This window comes from Bos mutus, chromosome 9 (genome assembly GCF_027580195.1).
Source record: "Bos mutus isolate GX-2022 chromosome 9, NWIPB_WYAK_1.1, whole genome shotgun sequence".
Lineage (NCBI taxonomy): Eukaryota > Metazoa > Chordata > Mammalia > Artiodactyla > Bovidae > Bos > Bos mutus.
Genome location: NC_091625.1, coordinates 41,295,243 through 41,319,055, shown reverse-complemented (window position 1 = coordinate 41,319,055; position 23,813 = coordinate 41,295,243). Strand labels below are relative to the sequence as shown.

At 38.9% G+C, this 23,813-nt stretch overlaps 2 protein-coding genes across 4 annotated transcripts in view; one reads left to right on the top strand and one right to left on the bottom strand.

Annotated features, from left to right (window-relative positions):
* Positions 1-23,813, top strand: part of ARMC2 (armadillo repeat containing 2) — a 141,872-nt gene that overhangs the window by 110,294 nt on the left and 7,765 nt on the right. Inside the window, exon 18 of one of the 2 annotated variants that reach the window (XM_005905837.3) lies at positions 9,113-9,381. The exons of the other annotated variant lie outside the window; for it this stretch is intronic. Within the exon in view, the coding sequence (XP_005905899.2) occupies positions 9,113-9,270 (158 nt within the window). The 3' untranslated portion in view covers positions 9,271-9,381. The remainder of the gene's footprint in view (positions 1-9,112; positions 9,382-23,813) is intronic. 2 annotated transcript variants of the gene reach the window in all.
* SESN1 (sestrin 1) overlaps positions 9,111-23,813 on the bottom strand; it is a 127,373-nt gene continuing 112,670 nt past the window's right edge. For both annotated transcript variants that reach the window (XM_070376499.1, XM_005905842.3), the window contains exon 10: positions 9,111-23,748. In XM_070376499.1, the coding sequence (XP_070232600.1) occupies positions 23,662-23,748 (87 nt within the window). In that variant the 3' untranslated portion in view covers positions 9,111-23,661. The remainder of the gene's footprint in view (positions 23,749-23,813) is intronic.

Genomic DNA, 23,813 nt, shown 5'->3' with positions numbered 1-23,813 from the left:
TCCCTAGGAATTCTGATTCAGGAGCTCTGGGGGAGGCCAATTATCTGCATCATTAAAAAGTTCCACAGGTGAGTTTGCTATTCGGGCAGCACTGAGAACTCCACCCTAGTTAGTGAAGGAGCTGAAGGGAAGGATGCCCTGGAAAGAAGGAAGCTGGGAAACACGCGCATTGCGCAGAGCCTGCTGGACCAGCACTCAGGATGTGGAAGGCAGCCCATGAGTAGCAGGCATCATCTACCCAACCCTGCTGAGACCCAGCAGTGCTCTGTCTCCTCTCTTAAGGAAAAAGGCCTTTCTCCCCCTCGTTTGCCTCTAGGCTCCTGCGTGGCCATGGCTCCAGCTGTCTCAAGGCCGCTTCTTGGTGCTGTCGTGAGTGGGCTTCTGTCTCCTCTGCTGTTGGCACGACTTTCTGTCTCCCATTTGGGGAGAAGATGTGACTGGTTCCATGAGTCATCTCCTGGGCTCTAGGCTTTCGTGCCTCAGGCAGCAGCTGCCTCCACTACAGGCTGTCTGTGGCTTCCTTTGGCACCTCAGGCTGGGACAGTCAACCATATGTAGCAAACTGGTGGGGCCGTGTGCACCACCTAAGAAGGGATGTGGGCATGGCTGGCTTCACACGCGGGCAGCGCACCTGGCGTGCCCTTGACTATAATGGGCCTGTTCCTGCCTCTTCCCCCCGTCAGCCCTCCCTGGAGCAGGACTAGGGTTCCCCTCATGCTTCCCTAACCTTGCCCCTTTGCTCTGGCCAGGTCTCTTACCTGCCTGGCCCAAGGCTGCCGGTCCTAGCAGGCCCTTCCTGTGAGCTTTCCAAGCCCACAGTCACAGGGAAGCTGTACTGCTTACATAGCAATTAATCATGAGCTGTGTAACTTGCTCTGTATTATTGTTTGGTACCTTTTGTTTGCCCACTCCAACAGAGCCACTTTAAGGAAAGGATATTGCCTTGGGCAAAGCAGGTTCTTGATAGATGGTTGTGGATTAACTGACAATGGTGGTATCTTTAATAGTGCTGTATGCTTTTAAAAGGACGTTCATTCTATCCTTCTAAGATCCAAGGTCATCAGCTAGGTGACAGTGGAGGTAGGTACGTCTAGGAGGGTTAAGTGACTTGCCTAAGATCATACTGTAGCAAAGCCAGGGCTTTTCATCAGAAAGTAAACATTGAGCCCCTGTATTTTTCTGCTGTTCCATTACATAGTATGCCCTTACCCCACCCCATCCCACCCAACCCTGGAAGGGGATGGAGGCACAGGTAAGAAAAATAAATACAGTCCACCAGGGAGCCAGGTCATCATCAGAGCGTGGCATGCACTTCTCATGTGATCACGAGTGCTGCTTATAAGCCGTGAGGACCGGCTACTTCCTGGCTCTTCTCTCCACAGTGTGGACCTCAGAGCCTTACTTCTGACACGGGCTGTAGTTGTGTCTGGCCAGCTGGGTGGCAGCAATTGAAATGGATATATGAGTGAGAGTATACTTAAATTTCAATTTTTTTAACAGCGATAGGTTAAAAAAACAACAGGCCATTTTGAAAACAGGATGAGCTGTTATATCACAAAAGTCCCACAATGTAGTGTGAGCACTGTTTTTAGAAATCACCGCAGGGCAATTGATATAGCAATGTAAGTTACCCAACTTTTTCGTGATGGGAAGCTGGAAAAAGAAAGTAATGGGACTCAGTGTGGTTGGGATGTTGACAGTCTTTTAGGAAAGTGGCTTAAAAAGAATGTTGTCTAAAACTTCCTGATGTGCTATAGCCACTTCTCATAAACTCATGAGCAATCTGTTTATCTTGAAGTTCTTATGTGGTGTGCCCTGGCACACTACCATGAGCTTCTCTCAGGGCTGCTGGCAACTGGTGATCACCAGTATACACTGGTGATTAGTGTGTACAGTTTGCTATTGTGAACGTAAATGACTCTGGGTTATTTTATATTCATCTGAGGTATGTGGAGGGCTTCCCCAGACTGCTCAATGGTAAAGAATCTGCCTGCCAATGCTGGAGATACAGGTTCGATCCTTGGGTCAGGAAGTCCCCTGGAGAAGGAAATGGCAACCCACTCCAGTATCCTTGTCTGGAAAATCTCATGGACAGAGGAACCTGGTGGGCTACAGTCCATTGGGTTGCAAAGAGTTAAGCACGAGTTAGCAACTAAATAACAAGATATGTGGAGCTTAGAACCTAGGTTATGTGATAAGAGATAGAGGGGGCCCCAGTGTTCAAAGTAGAGGGTCACATCATCATGCTCATGCCAAAGAGTCATCAGGTGCTTCTAGAACATGTGAGAACTGTGCCTTATAAGAGTTACAACAGTAATCAAACCCCTGGTAGCTACCTGGTGCTGAACACTAGGCTAGGAAAGAGTGCAGTGATGCACAGGATCCTTAAACTGTAGTAGAGACCATGTTATAACGGTCACTGACAGAGTTGTTTTGAGTCCTTTTGTTGTTGTTGTTTAGTCACTCAGGTGTGTCCGACTCTTTGTGACTCCATGGACTGCAGCACACCAGGTTCCCTGTCCTTCACTATCTCCTGGAGTTTGCATAAACTCATGTCCATTGAGTCAGTGATGCCATCCAACCATCTCCTCCTCTGTTACCACCTTCTCCTCCTGCCCTCAGTTTTTTCCAGCATCAGGGTCTTGTCCAGTGAGTCAGCTATTCACATTAGGTAGCCAGGGTATTGGAGCTTCAGCTTTAGCATCTCTCCTTCCAATGGATATTCAGGGTTGATTTCCTTTAGGATTGATTGGTTTGATCTCCTTGTTGCTGTTGAAGGGACTCTCAAGAGTATTCTCCAACACCACAGTTGAAAAGCATCAATTCTTCGGCACTCAACCTTCTTTATGATCCAACTCTCACACTGTACATCACTACTGGAAAAACCATAGCTTTGACTATACTGACTTTTGATGGCAAAGTGATGTCTCTGCTTTTTAAGATGCTGTCTAGATTTGTCATAGTTTTTCTTTGAAGGAGCAAGCATCTTTTAATTTCATGGCTGCAGTGATTTTGGAGCCCAAGAAAATGAAATCTGTCACTGTTTCTACGTTTTCCCCCATCTATTTGCCATGAAGAGATAGGATCAGCTGCCATGATCTTTGTTTTTTGATGTTGATTTCAAGCCAGCTTTTTCACTCTCCTCTTTCACCTTCACCAAGACGCTCCTTAGATCTTCTTTGCTTTCTGCCATTAGTGTGCTATCATCTGCATATCTGAAGTTGATGTTTCTCCCGGCAAACTTGATTCCAGCTTGAGCTTCATCCAACCTGGCATTTCACATAATATACTCTGCATATAAGTTAAATAAGCAGGGTGACAATATACAGCCTTGATGTACTCCTTTCCCAATTTTGAACCAGTCCACTGTTCCATATCTGGTTCTAACTGTTGCTTCTTAACATGCATACAGGTTTCTCAGGAGACAGGTCAGGTGGTCTGGTAGTCCCATCTCTTTCAGAATTCTCCACAGTTTGTTGTGATCCACACAGTCAAAGGCTTTGGCATAGTCAATGAAGTAGTAGTAGACTTTTTTTTTTTTTAATTCCCTTGCTTTTTCTATGACCCAGCAGATGTTGGAAATTTGCTCTCTGGTTCCTCTGCTTTTTCTAAATCCAGCTTGTATATCTGGAAGATTTTGGTTCATGTACTGTTGAAGCCTAGCTTGAAGGATTTTGAGTATTACCTTGTTAGCGTGTGAAATGAGTACAACTGTATGATAGTTTGAACATTGTTTGGCATTGCCTTTTTTGGGATTGAAATGAAAACTGACCTTTTCCAGTCCTGTGGCCACTGCTGAGTTTTCGAAATTTGCTGGCATAGAGTGCAGCACTTTCACAGCATCATCTTTTAGGATTAGAAATAGCTCAGCTGGGGTCCTATCACCTCCCTAGTTTTGTCTGATGCTGGGAGGGATTGGGGGCAGGAGGAGAAGGGGACAACAGAGGATGAGATGGCTGAATGGCATCACCGACTCGATGGACATGAGTTTGAGTGAACTCCGGGAGTTGGTGATGGACAGGGAGGCCTGGCGTGCTGTGATTCATGGGGTCGCAAAGAGTTGGACATGACTGAGCGACTGAACTGAACTGAATGCTTCTTAAGGAGAAGGCAGTGGCACCCCAATCCAGTAATCTTGCCTGGAGAATCCCAGGGATGGGGGAGCCTGGTGGGCTGCCATCTATCGGGTCACACAGAGTTGGACACGACTGAAGCGATTTAGCAGTAGCAGCAGCAATGCTTCTTAAGGCCCACTTGACTTCACATTCAGGATGTCTGGCTCTAGGTGAGTGACCACATGATTGTGGTTATCTGGGTCATTCAGACCTTTTTGGTACAGATCATCTGTGTATTCTTGCCACCTCTTCTTAATCTCTTCTACTTCTGTTAGTTCAGTTCAGTCGCTCAGTCATGTCCGACTCTTTGAGACCCCATGAATCGCAGCACGCCAGGCCTCTCTCTCCATCACCAACTCCCAGAGTTTACCTAAACTCATGTCCATCGAGTCGGTGATGCCATCCAGCCATCTCATCCTCTGCCGTCCCCTTCTCCTCATGCCCTCAATCCCTCCCAGCATCAGGGTCTTTTTCAATGAGTCAATTCCTCGCATGAGGTGGCCAAAGTATTGGAGTTTCAGCCTCAGAGTCAATCCTTTCAATGAACACCCAGGACTGATCTCCTTTAGAATGGACTGGTTGGATCTCCTTGCAGTCCAAGGGACTCTCAAGAGTCTTCTCCAGCACTACAGTTCAAAAGCATCAATTCTTTGGCACTCAGCTTTCTTCACAGTCCAACTCTCACATCCATACATGACCACTGGAAAAAACATTGCCTTGACTAGACGGACCTTTGTTGACAAAATAATGTCTCTGCTTTTCAATATGCTATCTAGGTTGGTTGTAACTTTCCTTCCAAGGAGTAAGCATCTTTTAATTTCATGGCTGCTATCACCATCTGCAGTGATTTTGGAGACCCCCCAAAAAAGTCTGACAGTTTCCCCATCTATTTCCCATGAAGTGATGGGACTAGAGGCCATGATCTTGAGCTTTAAGCCAAGTTTTTCATTCTCCTCTTTCACTTTCATTAAGAGGCTCTTTAGTTCTTCTTCACTTTCTGCCATAAGGGTGGTGTCATCTGCATATCTGAGATTATTGATATTTCTCCCAGCAATCTTGATTCCAGCTTGTGCTTCTTCCAGCCCAGCGTTTCTCATGATGTACTCTGCATAGAAGTTAAATAAGCAGGGTGACAATATACAGCCTTGATGTACTCCTTTTCCCATTTGGAACCAGTCTGTTGTTCCATGTCCAGTTCTAACTGTAGCTTCCTGACCTGCATATAGGTTTCTCAAGAGGCAGGTCCGGTGGTCTGGTATTCTCATCTCTTTCAGAATTTTCCACAGTTTATTGTGATCCACACAGTCAAAGGCTTTGGCATAGTCAATAAAGCAGAAATATATGTTTTTCTTGAACACTCTCTGTTAAGTCCTTGCCATTTCTTTCATTTATACTGTCCATCTTTGCATGAAATATTCTCTTGGTGTCTCTAATTTTCTTGAGGAGATCTTTGGTCTTTCCCATTCTATTGTTTTCTTCTATTTCTGTGCATTGTTCACTTAAGAAAGCTTTCTTATCTCCTTGCTATTCTCTGGAACTCTGCATTCAGTTGGGTTTATCTTTCCCTTTGTCCTTTGCTTTTCACTTCTTTTCTCAGCTATTTGTAAGGCTTCCTCAGACAACCACTTTGCCTTCTTGTATTTATTTTTCTTGGGGATGGTTTTAGTCATCACTTCCTGTACAATGATACGAACCTCCACCCATAGTTCTTCAAGCACTCTGTACCAGATTTAGTCCTTTGAACTATTCATCACTTCTATTATGTAATCATAAGGGATTTTATTTAGGTCATACCTGAATGGCTTAGTGGTTTTCCCTACTTTCTTCAATTTAAGTCTGCATTTGGTAATAAGGAGTTCATGATCTGAGCCACAGTTAGCTCCTGATCTTGTTTTTGCTGACTGTATAGAGCTTCTCCATCTTTGGCTGCAAAGAATATAATCAATCTGATTTCAATATTGACTGTCTGGTGATGTCCATGTGTAGAGTCATCTCTTGTGTTGTTGGATGAGGGTGTTTGCTATGACCAGTGTGTTCTGTTGGCAGAACTCTTGTTAACCTTTGCCTTGCTTCATTTTGTACTCCAAGGCCAAACTTGCCTGTTACTCCAGATATCTTTTGACTTCCTACTTTTTGCATTCCAGTTCCCTATGATGAAAAGGACATCTTTTTTTGGTGTTTGTTCTAAGAGGTCTTATAGGTCTTCAAAGAATGGTTCAACTTCAACTTCTTTAGCATTAGTGATTGGGAGATAGACTTGGATTACACTGATGTTGAATGATTTGCCTTGGAAACAAATGGAGATCATTCTGTCTTTTTTGCGATTGCTCCCAAGTACTGCAGTTCAGACTCTTCTGTTGACTATGAGGGCTACTCCTTTGCTTCTAAGGGATTCTTGCCCACAATAGTAGATATATAATGGTCATCTGAATCAAATTCACCCATTCCCATCCATTTTAGTTCACTAATTCCTGAAGTGTCAATATTGACTCTTGCCATCTCCTGCTTGACCATGTCCAATTTACCTTGATTCATGGACCTAACATTTCAGGTTCCTATGCAATATTGTTCTTTACAGCATCAGACTTTACTCTCACCACCAGACACAACCACAGCTGGGCACTGTTTCTGCTTTGGCTCAGCCTCTTCATTTTTTCTGGAGCTATTTCTCTGCCCTTCCCCAGTAGCATATTGGACACCTACTGACCTGCGGGGCTCATCTTTCAGTTTCTGCCTTTTTGCCTTTTAATCCTTTCTAAAACCTTACCTAAAATTCTAGTGTTTGGAAGTGTGCTGTGTACAAAGAAAGTTGAACAATAACTGGTTATCTAAATCAGTACTTTTCACACTGTAACCAGTTTGAAAAATGAAGCAGCAAACAAAGAGAATATCAGAATATATTACATGTAGAAAAGATAAGTATTCTGTCATGAAACATTTGTATTTGTTTATAAATATGTAAATATGTGTATATAGTCATCATGTAATATGGACTTCTCCTAGGTTACAGTAAAAAAAAAAAAAAAAGTTTGAAAATCATAGATCTAAGGTTTTCTTGGGTTAGCCTCTGCTGTTCATTGCAATACAAGTTCCAAATTTAACACCTAGTGTAATATGACATATTTTATGCATTTGCTGTATTCACTTTGCAACTTGATACTGCTTTTGTCTTATCTATAGTTATTTGGCCACTTTTGTTATCTTGCCTAACCCAATTTACAATTAATAGGGTACAAGTGTAGATTAACTAATTATACGTTGAGCCTCAAGAAAAGTAATATAGTCTCAATGTTAGATTAAGAAACCCCAGACACCAAAACAGTGACTTGGCTAAAATCATCAAACCCAGCCAAAGTCCTGGACTGAGAGAAAGACTGCAGGTTGCCTGGGCAGCCATCAGTCCTAAGCTGCTTTGGAAAAAGAGCATAAAAAAAGAGAATTCATTTTTAACGAAAGTTTAGTACTCAGAACATCTGCAGAAGAGTGAGCAGGAAGTAGATCTAGGAATTGAAGAGCACTCAGAGTCACACAGACCGCTTTAGTTTGGAAATAGCCCAACAGGAAGGCCTTTCAAGGCATCAGACACCATCTGGATTCTCCTCCTTTCAAGGCCTTGATTATCAAATGGGTGGGGAGAGTCAGGTTTGCTTACAGGGGTCTCCATGGAGAGCTTTGCTGAATTGTTTGTGTCTGCCCAGAACTTATCTCAGAGTTGCATAGCTATCCAATTGGCTGGGGGAGAGGACGGGAAGGTACAAACTGGGATTCCAGACTTATCTTATTCTGGGTGGTGACACCAACACCCGTAGTGCCAAAGCACACACAGTGCACTTTGTGTGTACCGAGAACATTCAGGGTAGGAAACTTGATGTAAGCACCAAGGAAGTGTTTGATGGTAGGATTTAGTGGACCTTATGAAAGAAGTTTGGAAATTATGCAAGCAGCAATATTTGTGGTCACTTTAGGACTTAGTGGTTACCACTTAAGAAGGCTGCCTCAGCCTCAGACCTAAGAAGTGGCAGAGCCAACCTTCTGACTGGCAGGCCAGTGTATTTTCCTGAAGTCCTTCTCATGGGTTCCAGTGTAAACAGAGAGAAATGCAGTGGCAGGTCGGTGCAGAAACCTCAGTAGCCATCTGTCTTCCAACTTGGGTTGGATATACTTTCACGATATTCACAGAATTGAAAGTGCTGTTGGATTAAGAAACAAATCAAGGTTGTAATTTTGCATTTTTTTAACAAGTGCTTTTCTGCATTATACATCGATTCCCTTGGGATTCTTATATTTTTAGGATTCTCAGTCTTCCACTTTTCACTTTCATTGTGGAGAGCATAAGGTGGCAGGAGGAGGGAGGTGTTATCTTTTCAAAGAAGTTTGTCCAGGCTGCTCTGAAATGAGCAAAGTTGATTTGCAGTCAGATTCAACTGTGCTACTTTCCCAAAAGATTTCCTAACTTCTTTTATATTTGTCAACCACTAAAGAATGAATAATTAACATTTTTAGTGTGCAGATAAAGAAATAATCTATTCATACTTTGTTTATTCTGAGAAATTGTGATCTATCTTTTGGATATAAAGTTAGATGTAACATTAGGGATAAATTGAAGTAAGAACTCAATTCAGTCTAGGGTTTTTTTTTTTTTTTTTTTAAGGAAGATTGCTATCTCTTTTATTATTATTTTTTTTGCCACACCACACACTATGCACAATCTTTGTTCCCTGACCAGGGATCCAACCCCAGGCCCCCTGCAGTGGAGGCATAGAGTCTTAACCACTTGGACTGCTAGGGAAGTCCTCAAGATTATATATTTTTTTAAATTAAGAAACTATCATACACTTACTTAAAATTTTTTCTATAAAGAACTACTCCTGTAAAAAACCCTTGTTGCAATTAGAGATGACTCAGGATGAGTTTAACTCATGCCATCAAAAATTAAACTTCATTCAGTAGGATTACATTTCTAAATAATTGCTGTAATTTTAATTTTTCTGATGCAGATGAAGAACTAGCATTGAATGGGAGTTTTGACCAAGACCTAAAAAACTATCACAAACTCCACTGGGAAACAGAATTCAGACCGGTGGCACAGCAGCTTCTAAACCGAATTAAGAATCATCACACCTTCCTGGAACCTCTGCCTATTCCTTCTTTCTAACATGATGCAGATTAACAACAGAAACAGGAAGTCAGGTCTCCATCATTCTTAAGAAGTGGTAACAAGCATGAACTTTTTCTTCAATATTAACAAATATTCAAAGTTTTTCAGGTACTTATTTTAGTGAGTAGTCTTAGTGTATTAAAAGAAATAAGCATTTCTTCTTGTCAGGTATTGTGGAAAAATGAATATACATGTGGTGCTTCCTGCTATGAGAAATTTAAGATGAAAATATATTCATGATATTTCTAAGTAAATGACTTTTTATTCTGTTCTCTATTGAATAATTTAGTTCTAGTCTTAAAATCCTGATGTCACAATTCTAGAATTTAATTGCTTGTCAGTTCAGTCAATGAACTGTGTAATGAAGACAGATTTTATGTACAGAAAGAATAGTGGTCAACACTATTAGGAATACATTACGACATAAGCATCTGCACTAATTTTTACAGCTTTTAATAATAGTCTTCTGGTTAGGCACCACTATTTTTCTGGTTGTCACATTGAGAGGAGGGGGAAGCAGAAAAATTTAGAGAAGACTGCTTTGGGCCATCTATTCTTTATTAAATAAGTAAAATAGATAAAAAAGAGAGAATTTTCCCTTTTTATTTTTATTTGAAATAAACAGTAGACCAGACAATTCTACTTATAACTCTCTGTGATTATAGAGGTGACCTAATATACTAGAAGTATATGGCAGATCTCAGTTTGAATCCTAGTTCTCCCCTGCCTAGGTTTTGGGCAACTAACTTAATATTTTTAGCTTAAGTGTACAGTGTAATCATGTAGTTTAGGAACAAACAAACAAAAATGGGCAAATTGTCCAGTATGCTGACTGATGTGTAATAGGTACTCAATAAATTATGGTTTTCCACCCTTTGTAGGGTAAGATTGGTCTTTGAATAAATGACCAACACCAAAGAAATTGAGATAACCATTGATATCCTAAATTAGCCAAAGAAAGATTCAGAATAAAAGTAGATTTGATACTCTGCTCTGTAGGGTTAGAGATGAACCATTAATAACATAAAAACTCATCTCTTACCCTAACAAGATACCAAGACTAATGAGATAAAGGCAGGCTTTTAAGAGACTAGATAGACTCTTATAAGTCTATTAGAAAAACCCTAAATTTCCAGAAGCAAATAGACTTTCCAAGGGCTCCTCTAGTTTGGGGCTCATCCCAGGTTGGGGCTCAGCAAAATCATCTAGAGACACTCACTGTAGTCTGTCATCCATGAGTATATGCTACGAGATTCACTCCAACAGTTGAAATCTTTTTTTTTTTTTTTTTTTTTTAATATTTATTTGGCTGCACTGGGTCTTAGTTGTGGCATGTGGGATCCAGCTCCCCTATCAGGGATCAAACAAACCCGTGTCCCCTGCATTGGGAGTGTGGAGTCCTAACCACTGGACCACCTGGGAAGTCCCTGGAAACATTTTTTAAAAGTTTGATAGGCTAATCTCTCAAAAACATTTGAAGATCTAAGTATTTTTACCCATGAAGTGAAGTCGCTCAGTCGTGTCTGACTCTTTGTGACCCCGTGGACTGTAGGCCACCAGGCTCCTCCATCCATGGGATTTCCTAGGCAAGAATATTGGAGTGGGTTGCCATTTCCTTCTCCAGGGGATCTTCCCGACCCAGGGATCGAACCCAGGTCTTCCGCATTGCAGGCAGACGCTTTAACCTCTGAGCTACCAGGGAAGCCCATTTTTACCCATAGCAGGCTATATATACTACTTTCAGTGAAAAAGATAAAACTCTCTTCCCCCTAAAAGAGCCCCCTCGGTATTTATAATTAATATAATAACTCATAGTAGAATACCATTATATTTGTTCTCCGTATTAAACTGCTCTCCCTCAGATTCATCTGCAAGCTGGACCATGTGGAACTATCTCAGTTCATTTCAGTTGCTCAGTTGTGTCTGACTCTTTGCAAACCCATGGACTGTAGCACGCCAGACTTCCCTGTCCATCAGTTCCCAGAGCTTGCTCAAACTCATGTCCATCGAGTCGGTGACACCATCCAACCATCTCATCCTCTGTCGTCCCCTTCTCCTCCTGCCTTCAGTCTTTCCCAACATCAGGGTCTTTTCCAATGAATCAGTTCTTTGCATCAGGTGGCCAAAGTATTGGAGTTTCAGTTCCAGCATCAGTCCTTCCGATGAATATTCAGGACTGATTTCCTAAGGATTGACTGGTTTGATCTCCTTGCTGTCCAAGGGACTCTCAGGAGTCTTCTCTAACACCAAAAACCATAGCTTTGACTAGACAGACCTTTGTTGGCAGAGTAATGTCTCTGCTTTTTAATATGCTGTCTAGGTTGGTCATAACTTTTCTTCCAAGGAGCAAGCGTCTTTTAATTTCATGGCTGCAATCACCATCTGCAGTGATTTTGGAGCCCAAGAAAATAAAGTCTCTCACTGTTTCCACTGTTTCCCCATCTATTTGCCATGAAGTAATGGGACCAGATACCATGATCTTAGTTTTTTGAATGTTGAGTTTTAAGCCTACCTTTTCACTCTCCTTTTTAGTTCTTCTTTGCTTTCTGCCATAAAGGTGGTGTCATTTGCGTATCTGAGGCTATTGATATTTCTCAGTATCTTGATTGAGATCTTGATTCAATCTTGATTCCAGCTTGTGCTTCATCCAGCTCGGCATCTCACATGAAGTTAGATAAGCAGGATGACAATATACAGCCTTGACGTACTCCTTTCCTGATTTGGAACCAGTCTGTTGTTCCATATCCAGTTCTAACTGTTGCTTCTTGACCTGCCTACAGATTTCTCAGGAGGCAGGTCAGGTGGTTTGGTATTCCCATCTCTCAAAGAATTTTTAAAGTTTGTTATGATCCACACAAAGGCTTTGGTGTAGTCAAAAAAGTAGAAGTAGGTGTTTTCCTGGAACTCTCTTGCTTTTTTGATGATCCAGCGGATTTTGGCAATTTGATCTCTGGTTCCTCTGCCTATATGCTTACCTTATTATTGGAACTATCAGATCAGATCAGTCGCTCAGTCGTGTCCAACTCTTTGCGACCCCATGAATCGCAGCACGCCAGCCCTCCCTGTCCATCACCAACTCCCGGAGTTCACTGAGACTCACGTGAACTCTGCCTACCTTGGAACTATCTGTCTACCTTAAAAATTACAGTGAAAAAATTTGCCATCTTAACCATTTTTAAATGTTTCAGTGGTGTTAAGCTTACTCATGTTTGTCTGCAAGGTTCTTCCTTTGCAGAACTTTTTCTGCAGAACTTTTTCATCTTGCAAAACTGAAACTCTGTACCCATTAAACAACTCCTCCTTTCCTCCTCTTTCCAGCCCCTAGCAACCACCATCCTACGTTGTTTCCATGAATTTGATTTGATTAGGTCCCTCATACAGCATTTGTCGCTTTGTGACTTTTATTTTTCTTAGCATAATGTCTTCAAAGTTCATCCATGTTGTGGTGTGTGATGGGATTTGCTTCCTTTTAAGGCTCAATAATATTTTCTTGTATGTTTATATCATATTTTTTCATCTGTTAACTCATCAGGACATTTGGGTTACTTCTGTCTCATGGCTATTGTGAATAATGCGACTATGAACAGGGGTGTATAAATACCTCTTCAAGATCCTGCTTTCGGTTCCTTGTGATGTATACCCAGAAATGGAATGACTGGATGATATAGTAGTTCTACTGTTAATTTTTTGAGGAATGTCTGTATTCATTTCTGCAGAGGCTATATCATTTCACGTCACCAACAGTGCACAAGGGTTCCCATTCTTTACATCTTCTCCAGCACCTGTTTTCTGTTGTTGTTTTGGTAGTAGCCATTCTAATGGTTGTGAAATGGTGTCTCATGGTGGTTTTGATTTGCATTTCTCTAATAAGTAATGATATTGAGTATCTTCACATTTTTATTGGCCATCTATATATCATCTTTAGCGAAATGCCCGTTGAAGTCATTTGCCACTTCAAATTTTTATATTTTTATTATATTTTTATTTATTTTTAAAAATTTATTAAAATTTTTTAATGTAGTTGGTTTTATAATGTGTTTCAGGTGTGTAGCAAAGTGATTCAGATACACACACATACATTTTTTAGATGCATTTCTGTTATAGGTTTTATAAGATATTGAATATAGTTCCCTATGCTATATAGTAGGTCTTTGTTGATTATCTACTGGGGTGACCAAAAGGTTCATTTGCATTTCTCCATAAGATGCTATGGAAAAATCTGAATGTACCTTTTGGCCAACCCAATATTTTATATATAGTAGTGTGTATATGTTAATCCCAAACTCCTAACTTATCCCTCTTCCACCCCATTTTCCCCTTTGGCAACCATAAGTTTGCGTTCCATATCTGTGACTCTGTTGGTAAATAATTTCATTTGTATGCTTTTATTTTAGATTCTTTCCACATATAATAAATGATAATCTCTAGATCCATCCATGTTGCTGCAAATGGCATTATTTCATTTTTTTATGACTTGGTAATATCCCTTGTGTATATATTACATCTTTTTTATCCATTCATCTGTCAGTGAACACTTAGGTTGATTCCATGTCTTTGCTATTTTAAGTAGTGCTGCTATAAACATTGGGATGCGTGTATCTTTTCAAATTACAGTTTTCTCTGAACATGCGACCAGGAGTGGGATTGCTGGATCATATGATAATTCTTTTTGTTTTTTAAGGAACATTCATATTGTTCTCCATAGTGGCTGCACCAATTAACTTTCCCACCAACAGTGTGGGAGGGCTCTCTTTTCTCCACACAGTCTCCATTTACCGTTTGATCACTTTTTGATGATGGCCTTTCTGAATGGAGTGAGGTGATGCCTCCCTTTAGTTTTGATTTCAACTGCTCTAATAATTAGTGATGTTGAGCATCTTTTCATATGCCTGTTGGCCATCTGTATGTCTTCTTTGGAGAAGTGTCCATTTAAGGCTTCTAAATAGATTGAGCTGTTTATTTTTATTTTTATTGCAGGATAATTGCTTTACAGAATTTTGCTGTCTTCTGTCAAACCTCAACATGAATCAGCCATAGGTTTACATATATCCCCTCCCTTTTGAAACTCCCTCCCATTTCCCTCCCCATCCCCGCCCCCTAGGTTGATACAGAGCACTGTTTGAGTTTCCTGAGTCATTAAGCTGTATGAGTTGTTTGTATATTTTGGAAATTAATCTCTTGTTGTCACATCATTTGCAAATATTTTTTCCCATTCCATAGGTTAACTTTTTGTTTTGTTTATAATTTCCTTTGCTCTGCAAAAGTTTTTAAATTTAACTGTTTCCCATTTATTTATTTCCATTACTGTAGGAGAGGGATTAAAAAATATTGCTGCAATTTTCCTCTAGGAGTTTTATAGTATCCAGTCTTACATTTAGGTCTGACATTACGTCTTTAATCCATTTTGAGTTTATTTTTGTCTATAGTGTTAAAAAATGTTTTAAATTCTTTTTTTTTTTTTACATGTAGCTGTCCAGTTTTCACAGCACCACTTGTTGAAGAGACTGTCTCTTCTCTATTGTATATTCTTGCCTCCTTTGTTGTATGTTAATTGACTATAGATGTTAGCATTTATTTCTGGGCTTTCTATTCCGTTCCATTGATCTTTGTGTCTGTTTTTGTGCCAGTACCATAGTGCTTTGATTAATGTAGCTTTGTAATATAGTTTAAAGTCAGAGAGTGTGATTTCAACAGCTCCATTTTTCTTTCTCAGGATTGCTTTGGTTATTGCAGTCTTTTGTGTTTCCACAGAAATTAAAAAATTTTTGTTCTAGTTCTATGAAAAATGCTGTTGGTAATTTGAAATGGATTGCATTGAATCTATAGATTGTCTTGGTTAGTATGGTCATTCTATAATATTTATTCTTCCAACCCAAGAATATGGTATATCTTTCTATCTGTGTCATCTTCAACTTCTTTCATTAGCATCTTACTGTTTATGGAGTACAGGTCTTGTATTGGGTTGGCCAAAAAGCTCATTTGGGTTTTTCCATAAGAGGTTACAGAGAAATCAAAAGCTTTACAGACAAGCAAAAGCTTAAAGAATTCAGCATGACCAAACCAGCTTTATGACAAATTCTAAAGGAACTTCTTTAAATAGATGAGGTTACATCAAGGGACCTCCCTGGTGATCCAGTGGCTAACACTCTGCACTCCCAATGCCCAGGAACCTGGGTTCAACCCCCGGTCAGGGAACTAGATCCCACATGCTGAAACTAGAGTTCACATGCTGCAACTAAAAGATTCTCTATGCTGCAACTGAAGATCCTGCATGCTGCACCTAAGATCCAGTGTGACCAAATAATATATTTTTTAAGACCACATCTAAAATCAAGAAAATTATGAAACAGAGAAGTTCACAAGTAGAGGCAAACATATAGTAAAGGTAGAAAGTCAACAGACAAAGAAGTTAAGGAAACAGTTCCATATACTATCACATCAAAAAGAATAATGTACCTAGGAATAAACCTATCTAAGGAGCCAAAAGACCTATATTCTGAAAACTCTAAGATATCTATTTTTTAATCAAGCTATTTTTTTTTTTTGTGGTAGTCATTGATTTAAAGGAGTTATTTATATATTTTGGATATTAAGACTTTATCAGGTACATGATTAACAAATATTTTCTCCCATTTTGTAGGTTACTTTTTTTTTTTTTTTAAACTGCTGATCATGCCCTTTGGGCTTCCCTGATAGCTCAGTTGGTAAAGAATCCGCCTGCAGTGCAGGGGACCTGGTTCGATTCCTGGGTCAGGAAGATCCCCTGGAGAAGGGATAGGCTATCCACTCCAGCATTCTTGGGCTTCCCTTATGACTCAGCTGGTAAAGAATCCGCCTGCAATGCAGGAGACCTGGTTTAGTCCTCGGTTTGGGAAGATACCCTGGAGAAGGGAAAGGCTACCCACTCCAGTATTCTGGCCTGGAGAATCCCATGGACTGCATAGTCCATGGGGTCGCAAAGAGTTGCACACGACTGAGTGACTTTCACTTTCATGCCATTTGATGCACAGAAGTAAATTTGATGTAGTTCTATTTGTCTATTTTTTTCCTTTGCCTTTTGGTATTATGTCCAATAAATCATTGCCAAATCCAGTGTCCTGAAGCTATGCTGCCTATCTTTTCTTCTAGGAGCTTTATAGTTTTAGTTCTTACACTTGGGTCTTTAATCCATTTTAGTTAATTTTTGTATATGTTTCTAAAATAAAGGTCTAACTTCATTCTTCTGCATGTGAATATCTAGTTTTCCCAGACAGTTCTTTTCTCATCAAATAGTCCAGGCATCCTTATTGAAGATCATGAAGGCTTATTTCTGGGTGTATGTCTATGCAAGTACCATACTGTTTTGATAATGTAGCTTTGGAAAATGTTTTGAAGTTAGGACATTGTGAGACTTACAACTCTGTTCTTATTCAGGATTGTTTTGGCTATGTAGTCTTTTGAGACCCCATGTGAATTTTTGGATGGCTTTTTCTATTTCTGCAGGAGAAAAAGGCATTGAATTTGTAGATTGCTTTAGGTAGTATTGACATCTTAACAATAGGAAGTATTCCAGTCTATGAACACAGGATGTCTCTCATTTGTTTGTGTCTTCTTTATTTTCTTATAGTTATGTTTTGTAGTTTTCATTGTCAAGTCTTTCAACTCCTTTGGTTAAATTTATTTCTAAGGATTTTATTATTTTTGATGCTACTGTAAATGGAGCTGTTGCCTTAGTTTCCTTGCTTGATTGCTGTTAGTGTATAAAAATGCAACTGACTTTTCTGTGTTGACTTTTATGGTTCCAACAGGTTTTTCTACTTTTGTTTTTTGGTGTGGAATCTTTGGGGTTTTCTAATATAAGATCATGTTATTTACATACACATATATAATTTTACATTTCCTTTCTAATTTGAACGTTTTTTCTTTTTCTTGCCTAATTGCTTAGGTAGGACTTCTGGTATACTATGAGTGGTGAGAGTTGATATTTTTCTCTTGTTCCTGATCTTAGAGGAAACAGTTTATCTTTCACAGAGTATGATATTAGCTATGTGCTTTTCACATATGGCCTTTATTACACTGAGACGGTTTCCTTCTACTTCTGGTTTGTTGAGTATTTTTTTTATCATGAAAAGGCTACCGAATTATGCCAAATAATTTTTCTACATCGACTGATATGATCATGTGTTTGTTTTCTCACCCTTCATTCTGTTATTGTGGTATATTACACTGATCAATTTTTATAAATGGAATATATATACTTGCATTTCAGGAATATATCCCTCTTCATTTTTTTAAAAAAGTATTTTATTGATTTATTTAGTTTTGGCTGCACTGGGTCTTAGTTGCAGCATGCAGGCTTAGTTGCCCTGCAGCATGTGGGATCTTAGTTCTCCAATCAGGGATCGAACCCACATCCCCTGCATTGGAAGGCAGATTCTTTAACCACTGAACCGCCAGGGAAGTTCGCCACTTCATTTTTTAAATGTGCTGTTGAGTTTTCTTTACTAGAATTAAGGATTTTTTCAACAATATTCATTATAGATATTGGTCTGTAGTTTTCTTGCAGTCGCTTTGGCTTTGTTATCAGGATAATGCTGACCTCATAGAATGAGTTTAGAAACATTCCCTTGTCTTCAATTTTTTGGATGAGTTTGGTGTTGACTTTTCTTTAACTGTTTGGTATAATTCAGTGAAACCATTTGGTCCTGGGCTTTGTTGAGTTTTTAATTACTGATTCCAGTCTCCTTACTAGTTATAGTTCTTTTCAGATTTTCTATTTCTTCATGATTCCCTTCTTGGTAGGCTGTGTGTTTCTAAGTTATCCAGTTTGTTGATGTACAGTGTATAATATTCTCTATCCTATTTTTTTTTTTAATATTGGTTGGGAATGTCTCATTTTTCATTTCTGATTTTTTTTTCTTAATGCAGTTAAAGGTTTGTCAATTTTGTTGATCTTTTCAAACAGCTCTTAATTTTGTTGTATTTTTTCTGTTGTGCTTTTTATTTATCTCTGCTTTGATCTTTCTTTCCTTCTGCTAGCTCTGGGTTTGGATTGTTCTGTCTAGTTCCTTGACGAAGTTACAATGTTGATTTGAGATTGTCTTTGCTTTTATAGTCTAAGAGTTTATAGCTGTTAACTTCCCTCTTGGCACAGCATCTGTAAATATTGGTGTGTTGTGTTTTTATCTCAAGATATTTTCTAAGTCCATTTGTAATTTCTTCTTTGCAGTGGCCTTTTAAGAGTATGCTGTTTCATTTCTACATACTTGTGGACTCTCCAGCTTTTCTTTCTGCAATTGATTGTAAGGTTCATTCCATTATGATCAGAAAAGATACTTTGTATGATTTCAGTCTTTTAAAATTTGTTAAGGCTTGTTTTGTGGCTTAATTTGTGGCAATCCTGGAGAATGTTCCATGTGCCCTTGAGAAGACTGTATATCCTATTGTTGGAATTTTCTGTGTACATCTGATAGATTCAACTAGTCTGTAGTGTTCAAGTCCTCTTTTTCCTTATTTATCTTATGTTGGTTCTATTCATTTTTGGAAGTGAGTATTTTTAAAAATATTTATTTGGGTGCATTGGGTCTTAGTTGCAGCATGCAGGATCTTTGTTGTGTCATGTGGGCTCTCTAGTTGTGGTGCATGGGCTCCTGAGTGCATGGGTTCAGTAGCTGCAGCATGCAGTCTTAGTTGCTCTGTGGCATGTGTCATCTTAGTGCCCCAAACAAGGATCAAACCTGTGTTTTCTGCATTGCAAGGAGTACTCTTAACCACTGGACCACCAGGTTAGTCCCTGGAAGTGGACATTGAATCTCTTACTATTATTGTGTTGCTGTCTATTTCCTGGGCTTCCCTGGTGGCTCAGTGGTAAAGAATCTGCCTGCCAATGCATGATGGGGTTTGATGTAGGTTTGATTCTTGGGTTAGGAAGATCCCCTGGAAAAGGACATGCCAACCCAGTCCAGTATTCTTGCCTGGGAAATCCCATGGACAGAGAAGCCTGGCAGGCTACAATTCATGGGGTTGCAAAGAGTCAGACATGACCTAGCTACTAAACAACAACAAACCTGTTTCTCCCCAATTCTATCAACATTTGCTTCCTATGTTTAGGAGTGTTAGTATTTGATGCCTATCTATTTATAACTGTTTTATCTTCCTGGTGAATTGGCCCTTTTCTCTGATATTCATATAGCTACCTCTGCTCTTTTGGTTACTATTTGCATGGAATGTCTTTTTCTGTCCTTTCACACTCAGCCTATATGTGTTCTTAGATCTAAAGTTAAGTTTCTTATAGACAGCAAATAGTTGGATCCTCTTTTTTATTTTATCCATTCAGCCAATCTGAGTCTTTTGACTGGGGGATTCAATCCATTTATTACATTTGATATAATTACTAATAGGGAAGGACTTACTATTGCTATTTTGTTTTCTGCAAGATTTGTAGCTTTTTTGTACCTCAGTCCCCCTCTTCCTCCTTTGTGTTTCATTGACTTTTTTTTGGAGTTACATGATTTGATTTCCTTCTCATTTCTTTTTGTGTAAATTCTGAAGAGATTTTCTTTGTGGTTACCATGGGGATTATGTTTAAAAATGTTAAAGTTATAAGTTTATTTTGATAAGTTGATTTGCATACAAAACTCCATTCCTTTACAGCTCTGCACACTCCCTACTTTATGTCCCCACAAGTCCCTTAGGCTGTCTTCACTTTTCATTTTTATCTCTGACTTGATAATATCAAATAACCTCTGAGGTTATTATTGATAATATCAATAACTCTCCATAGTCTGTCTTCTATCTGATCAAATTGCCTGTTGTTGTCAGTTTTTTTATTCAGTTATTGTATTCTTCAGCTCCAGAATCTGTCTCTTTGGTGATATTCTCATTTTGTTCATGCATCATTTTCCTGATATGTCAGTCTTGTTCTCCCTCTTTAGTACACTGAGCATCTTTAAGACAGTTGTTTAAAATCTTTTTTTTTTTAGGTTTTATTGAATTTGTTACAATACTGCTTCTGTTTTATGTTTTGGGAGAGGGTCTTGGCCCCGAGGTAGGTGGAATCTTAGCTCCCCGACCAGGGATTGAGCATGCACCCTCTGCATTGGAAGGTGACTTCTTAACTACTAGACTGCCAGGTAAAATCCCTAAAATTCTTTGTGGGGTAATTCAGAGTCCTACATTGCCTTAGGGTTGGTTTCTGGGGATTTATTTTGTTTTTTAGATTTTGCCACATTCTCCTGCATACACACACACACACACACATATATATATACCTTGCAAAGTTTGTTGTGATTTGGGCATTTGAAAAATAGCTACCATTTCCAGGGATGTAACTTATTTGGATGAGTGTATATGTTTTTATTCCAGGATATAATATCTGCTTTTAGCTGTCTTAATTTCCCTAAGAGGCTTGCCTCTGTTTCTTCTCAGGAGCTTCCTGTTCCAATTTCTGTTTTATTCCTATCTGTATTCTTTTGGATCCCCTGCACCTGCCTACATAACTGTAGATTCCCTGCTGTTCTAATGCACCTCTGTGCTCACTTCTGTGAGCACAGTGATCTACAACCAGCATCCAAACCATTCTACCATTCCTACTAGTGCTCCAAGTCAGGTGAGATAGAATCCAGTCCCTCAAACACAAAAGTTCACCTTTTTTCTTTTGGTCCCAAGGGAGAAGCTGGGACTTAGGAGTTTCCTCTCAATTGCCGTCGTGCTGTACACCAGCTTAGGACAAGCAAAATGCCCCAAATTTACCTATACCTTTTGGTGCAGCCTCCTCCTGGTTTGTGTTTGCCTGAGCTATAGCTTCCCAAGTGGTTTCTAGAATTTTCACAAAGGTATTTGGTCTTTATATTGTTGTTAGCTCAGTGTCTCCATTGGGAATAAGGACCTGGTACATCATAGGTAATGTCACTCCCCATCTACCTGCCTTTGCTTTCCCTTGATATTCACTAGTCACAAATACGTAACAAAATTTCAGAGTATCTTAATGAGTGAAAAGTGCCTGGAAAACATTCTTATCCAACAAGTTTTATTTACTTATCTACCAGTGGTCCTTTATCAGAATAATTTGAAATAGGTAAACTGTTAAAATTCATTTAAAAGCTAAGATTATTCCTCTAAGTTAAGAATATCACCAGTATTTATATGGAGTTAAATAACTGTGGTAAATGTGTTTAGAATTTCATTCTTAAAGAGATACTGAATTAAGTATTGCCTAATAAAAAAGTTCCCTAATTTTTACTAAAAAAGTGATCTAAAAAATTGAATCTTGGAAACCTCAACTAGAAATCTATTCATGGTTATTTAAGAAAAATAATTCCTCTTGTGGGGAAAAGTTTTGATATCCCATGTTCTATTTTACCACCTTCAATTATTTTGGAAACAGTTTCAAAGATAAATAGCAATATTAAAAACCCTGTATGTTTAGTTTTGAGAAAACATTAACAGGAAACACCTGTTAAGATGGAGGTGCTGAAACATCAACTTTGTATCACAGGCAATCCTTTATTACTTTAGGTACAAGCATACTTTCTTATTCATTAAAATTTTCATTTCGTCTCATGATTTCTAAGTGGAATAAGGTAATAAACCCAGTTTTTCTTAATCATCCTACTACTGATTAGAACTTCTATTAGAAATGTTGTATTTTTAAGAGGAAGTGCCAAGAACAAAGAGCAGAAGCAGAATGAGTAAAAATTTATCCAATGCAAACTTACTTGTTGGATTCACCTGTATTGCTATGATGAAATAACCCAGCAGCAGACAAAAAAGGGCAGAGGCATGATGCAAATTCAACAGGTAAGACCATTTGTATATTATTGTAAGCTAACTAGAAATGGGCTGATATATTTCTTTATAAAATATATTGAAAGCAGTTTTTATCTAAGATGACAGTATTATCTTCTCACTAGGGTATGTAGCCATGAAGGTAGCTATATCACCTCCATTCAAAATTATGCCTCCCAGCTCCCACCCCACACTATATTTTATAGGCACTATCTTGTTACTCATCAAAACATTTATTGAGCTCAGTTATCACAAAAGCTTTGATTAAATTTAGAACTAATTGTTTGACAGTGTCATTTTTTGTTCTGTAGTGACTCCCTAATTTAACCTGTTTCTAATAATTCTTAATAATTGATCTTTAAAACATCTCAGTTCAAAATGGACAAGGCATGGGACTGTATCAGTTATCCAAGATAAAACTTTTCTTGTAGCTCTCATGACTGCAAGAGTTTGCCATTTAAATAATAGTCTCACCTGACTACAGAATTATCTAAGTGTGATAGCTAATGAAAATCAATACAAACTGAGAATAGTGACTGATTGTTTAAGTCATGACTTTTTGAGACAGCAAATAAAATTGGAGAAAAATTATTCTTTATTGAAAAATACTAATAATACTGACAGACTTCAAAAGCAATTCACGCTTCCAGAATACAAAGTACTTAATACATTTTTCAAGCCTGTTTGCATTTCAAAGTTAGCATTTTTTGTAAATCAAATTTGATGACTAAAAATATTTTCCAGCTTTATTATTTAAGGAGCTGCACAATCTTTGAAGGGGGGACCATGAGGTGGGCAGGGGCAGAATGCACCTGGGACTGAGCAGCAGCTACACAATATTTCCCATAACTTCGGTGCTGGAAACAAAAACACCGCACAGGACAGCTGCCCTCCAGTGTCACAGAACCTTGGGAAACAGCATATCAAAAGATAATTTATACATTTTTCATGTAAGATTGCTTTTTGAAGAAGTCTTTAAGAATGCCACTGTAATTTAATATCATCCAATAACTGAATTTAAAAAAAAACTATATGAAAAAAATGAGCTGTTACCATCATAATGGTCTTTGCTGAGCTGTGAGTAATTTTAGATGCAAAAAAATTAACACATATATGTAAGTTTAATTTGAAACCACACAAATTTTACGTATGTAGGCTCAGATAGTAGCAGTGTTCACCTTATTACTAATAGCTTAACCGAACAGCCACTCTATTCATTCCACCAGCAGGAATAGCAGCACCAATATCTAAAATTCTTTATGTATAAAAGCTTACATCATTATCAAAGTCCCATTCTTTGCATGCTCCAATTTTTGTTAACATAAAAGCAACAGGATTTGGAGAGATACTATTTGCTGTATTAAAAGTTATACAGCATCTTGTACTGTCAAAAAGCAAAATACTGTGAACAGCAGCCCTTCTTCACAGCTCTAAACTTGAAGCTGCCGAGCACTCACTGCTTGTGCCAGCAGTGGCGTTTCCACAGTAAAATAGCAGAAACTAAAGGAATCATGGCACAATGGATTCTGAATTCTTTATCTACCATTGGTCCTGGGGCTGAGTACCTTCCCCTTGTAGACTCTATCTGCTGATCGTTCCATCATCTTTAACGGAGGAGAGGCGTCAGGTCATATAGCGGGTAATGGCTCTCAGAGCATAAAGGAGTTCTGCTTGCATCCTAGCTTCTATAAGAAGCAGATTAACATGAACCTGAATATAAAACACAACATTATTTAAGATATGGTTATAAGCATTTACAATCAGTTTCAGTGCAT